General features: G+C 47.7%; 1 protein-coding gene across 1 annotated transcript; it reads left to right on the forward strand.

Annotated features, from left to right (window-relative positions):
• The first annotated feature begins 791 nt into the window (after positions 1-791).
• On the forward strand, positions 792-3126 carry LOC143371419 (uncharacterized). The gene is made up of 4 exons (XM_076816570.1): positions 792-803; positions 1197-1551; positions 2591-2644; positions 2702-3126. The coding sequence occupies exons 1-4, from the start codon at positions 792-794 to the stop codon at positions 2920-2922; spliced, it is 642 nt and encodes a 213-aa protein (XP_076672685.1). The 3' UTR covers positions 2923-3126.
• The last annotated feature ends 558 nt before the right edge of the window (positions 3127-3684 follow it).

Raw genomic sequence — 3684 nt, forward strand, 5'->3', positions numbered from 1 at the left:
ACCACCACTTTGTTTATCCCCTTTCGAAAGCGACGAACCCCGATAGACCGACTGGTTTTGTCTGTGGAACAAGTTGCGGGGAAAGTTGCGGATCATGGCAGCAGCGAGGTATTTTCGAGGGTACGGCGGATCCTCGCCGAAGATGGGACGTCCTCACAAATGGCACCACGGAACGTCCGATCCCATTACAGCGTGAAACGAAACGATCTAACTTAGCCCGTCGACAAAGCGGATCGCCGTCACCCTTCGGCGAATTCTAAAACTTCCCCTACCCCAAGAAAGACAGTCCCTCTCGTTAGGAAGTTCCGTCTAGCGGAGTAACGGTCGCTACGTCGCGAGCACAATAAATCTATCGTCGACGAGTCGCGTGAAAAGGGTGCACGGAGGAGGTCGATGGAAATTTCATCGTCACGCCGATCGATGATACTTTATTCGCCCTCGTTCCGCCCTCCGAGGAGGACGGGGGCGAGACCACCGGCTCATTTCCGCGCGGTCGTACGTGACGAAACGAGACCGCGCGGCAGACGACAGACAATGGGAAGGGAAAGAGTCCAGCGGATTCCATGACCGGTGGAAGTGAACTCTTTCTCAAGCGGTTACGTCGTTGAAGGTCAGCAAAGGGACCCAGCGTCTCGAGGGTGTGCCGGATGGTGACCTTCTTGCACAATGGCTGCACCATCAGCGGATATGATTTGAAGGGATCAACGGGGGCGCGGTCGAGATCCTAGAGGAGTATATAAAGTCCGAGCGAGTCGTCCGTGGGCACACTCAGCGACCGAGGATCGGCAAAGATGAAGGCCCTCGTAAGTATTCGATCCCACGATCGGAACAGAGGCGAACTTTCCTAACGCGCGCCGCGATACGGCAGAGATTTACTCGGCAGCTTTTAGTTTGGTGAACGTGACGATGTGGCCGGTGCCGGTCTCGGCGATCTCTTTCCACACTGACGGATAGTTTGCGGAAGTTTGTGCGATCGATATGTCTTGTAAAGTTCCTTGTAACACTGGGATCGGCGGTCGAGTTCCTTGGGCGATTGACGAGCTTCAGTGCGGTTCGATATAATCTCAGCTGTGTAGAGAATTTGTGTGCTCCCCCCTCGGTTCAGAAATTGGCACAAACGCCCCATTGTGCGCCGTCAGAATTTCATCGAATTAGGATCGAAATAAAACTCACCGATATCGTGGTTAAATTTCCAGTTGATCCTGGCAGCTCTGCTCGCCCTCGTCGCAGCTGCGCCGCGCGAGCGTCGCGAGGCCATTTGGGGTGGTTACCACGGGGGCTACGGTGGTCATCTTGGCTATGGTGCTCAGCTTGGCTACGCTCATGGGGTAGCGGTCGCTGGTCCAGCCCTGGGACCAACCAGTGTCGCCGGTCCACACGTGGGACCGATTGCTGTGGATGCTCCGTCCATTGGACCAGCGAAGCTCTCTGGATCTGTGGCTGGTCCAGTGCAAGTTTCTGGTGCTGTTGCTGGGTCTGCGCTTGTCACCGCCTCGGTTGCTGGGCCTGCCCATGTTGAAGGTTATGATGGAGGCTACGATGGACGAGTTGGTGAGTAACTTTTAATTATTCAACTGGGTTATTTTTTCTATCTTTCGAAGAGCATTGGTCTAAGGTTCCATAAGGTAAGCCACTATATACCATTTTATAATGGCACCTTCAGGATTTAATCTTGAGGAGACCCGAGTTGAACGGATGAAAATATTTTTAATTCAAATTCAATCAAATTATGTAAGGTGATTATATAAAATTATTTAAGGAGTCATTCCTGTAATAACGCCGCAAAATTCGACAACATCAGGGTTTTTTCTCAGTGAATACAATGAATAATAATGTTAAACTTTTTTTTCATTTATTAAGTTACTTATAATGTATACGAAACAATTTTTTAAATACACTTTTAATTGTGTTTTTTCAATGTTATCTTGAGGTAAAAATCGCGTCTTTCAAAGTATATACCTGATCTGAAACAAAAAGATCAAACTAATTCTTAAGCATTATGAGTACCGCTATCGCAGATACTAGAATTAGCCACGTAAATAAAAATTTAACAAAATTGCACGCATTCAAACTTCAAGTCTCGAAATTTTCCATTTTTACTTGAAGCTTGAATGCGCGGAATTTTGTTAAATTTTGACTTACGTGGTTAATTCTGGCACCTGCGACAGCGGTACTCACAATGATTAAGAATCAGTTTGGCTTTTCTGTTTCAGAAGGGTCTGTGAGCTGAAATCACTTCCACCAGGGAGGTATTTCTTTTCATAGGCGCGATTTTTACCTCCAAATAACATTGAAAAAACACATTTAAAAGTGTATTAAAAAAAATTGTTCCGTATACATTACAAGTGGCTTAATAAATGAAAAAAAGTTTGACATTGTTATTCATTGTATTCGCTGAGAAAAAAAAAACTGAATGTTGCCGAATTTTCCGGCGTGATTACAGAAATGATCCCTTAAAGAATAAAATTCGGTTTTCTTTTCTTCTTACAACGCCCCTTCCTTGGGGGTGCCAGGGGCGCTTGGCTCCCGCTTTGAGTGCGCCACTGCCATTTTACTTTTACGGGGTACTTACTTTTCATCAAATCTCCAGGTCTCGCGTATGCAGCACCAGCCTACAGTTACTCAGGGTACCCAGGATACTCGGGCTACGCAGGATACGGAGGATACGCTGGCCACGGTGGACACGGAGTCGTGGTAGCAGGACCAGCCTCTCATGGAGCCGTTCTCGCTGGACCAGCGTCCCATGGAGCGGTCCTTGCAGGACCAGCGTCTCACGGCGCGGTACTCGCTGGTCCACATTCGGGAAACGCGGCTGTATCCGGTCCCAGCGCTGGCACGGTAGTGATCGCTGGGCCCTCTGGCAAAATCACAGCCCATGGAACTGGCCACGGTGGTATCCACACTGGTCACGGCCATTGGTAATGAGTAAGAGCTGTGGAGAATGTACAGTTTTGGAAATCTCTCGGTAACATCCAAGTCAAGTTACAAGGCCAACTTTGTATCCACTTTCGCGACGTCTCGATTAAGATATCGTTATTAGACTTATTGTTTTTCTGATCCACGACGCCCCTCATCCGCGATGCATTTCACACTATTTCACTGAATACTATGGTTGGAATAAGAAGGGTTCCGCCCGGATGGATTTCTTTTTATACGATTACTCTGTAGATTTTGTAGCTCGTTTGCTATTTATGGTGTAACTTTAATGTTTGATCTCCTGCGATAATATATGGACATGATTTAATTACACCCATCACCCTGTTACGCTGACAGCTTTGAACAGAGCTCGTCCTTAGATGGCGTTTATATTCAGTCACCCCTTCCTTTTTTATAACATCATGTGTCGACTTTGAATTCAAAGAGAAGGTCGAAGGTCTCGAGCAGAGAGCCCGTAGAGCGAGAAACTACAAGGGACCTGTAAGAGAAAAAAGTTCGACGCGATTGATCCTAGATGGTTGTCGGTCCTGGGGTTCACAGTGTTTAGCTCGCAGGAATGCGTGGTCCTGTCTACACGGAACGACGGTCGAATGTACAAGGAACCGGAGTCAACTTGAACCGCTGACACAAATCCGACACGTTAGAACGATATATCGAGAGCCGTGGAAAAGGGTAAGGTCGTTAGAAACGTGACTTACGATACGGTCCGTCAATCTCTGGACAAACACGACGGCTAACTGGATTAGA

Source organism: Andrena cerasifolii, chromosome 7 (genome assembly GCF_050908995.1).
Source record: "Andrena cerasifolii isolate SP2316 chromosome 7, iyAndCera1_principal, whole genome shotgun sequence".
In the NCBI taxonomy this organism is placed as follows: Eukaryota; Metazoa; Arthropoda; class Insecta; order Hymenoptera; family Andrenidae; genus Andrena; species Andrena cerasifolii.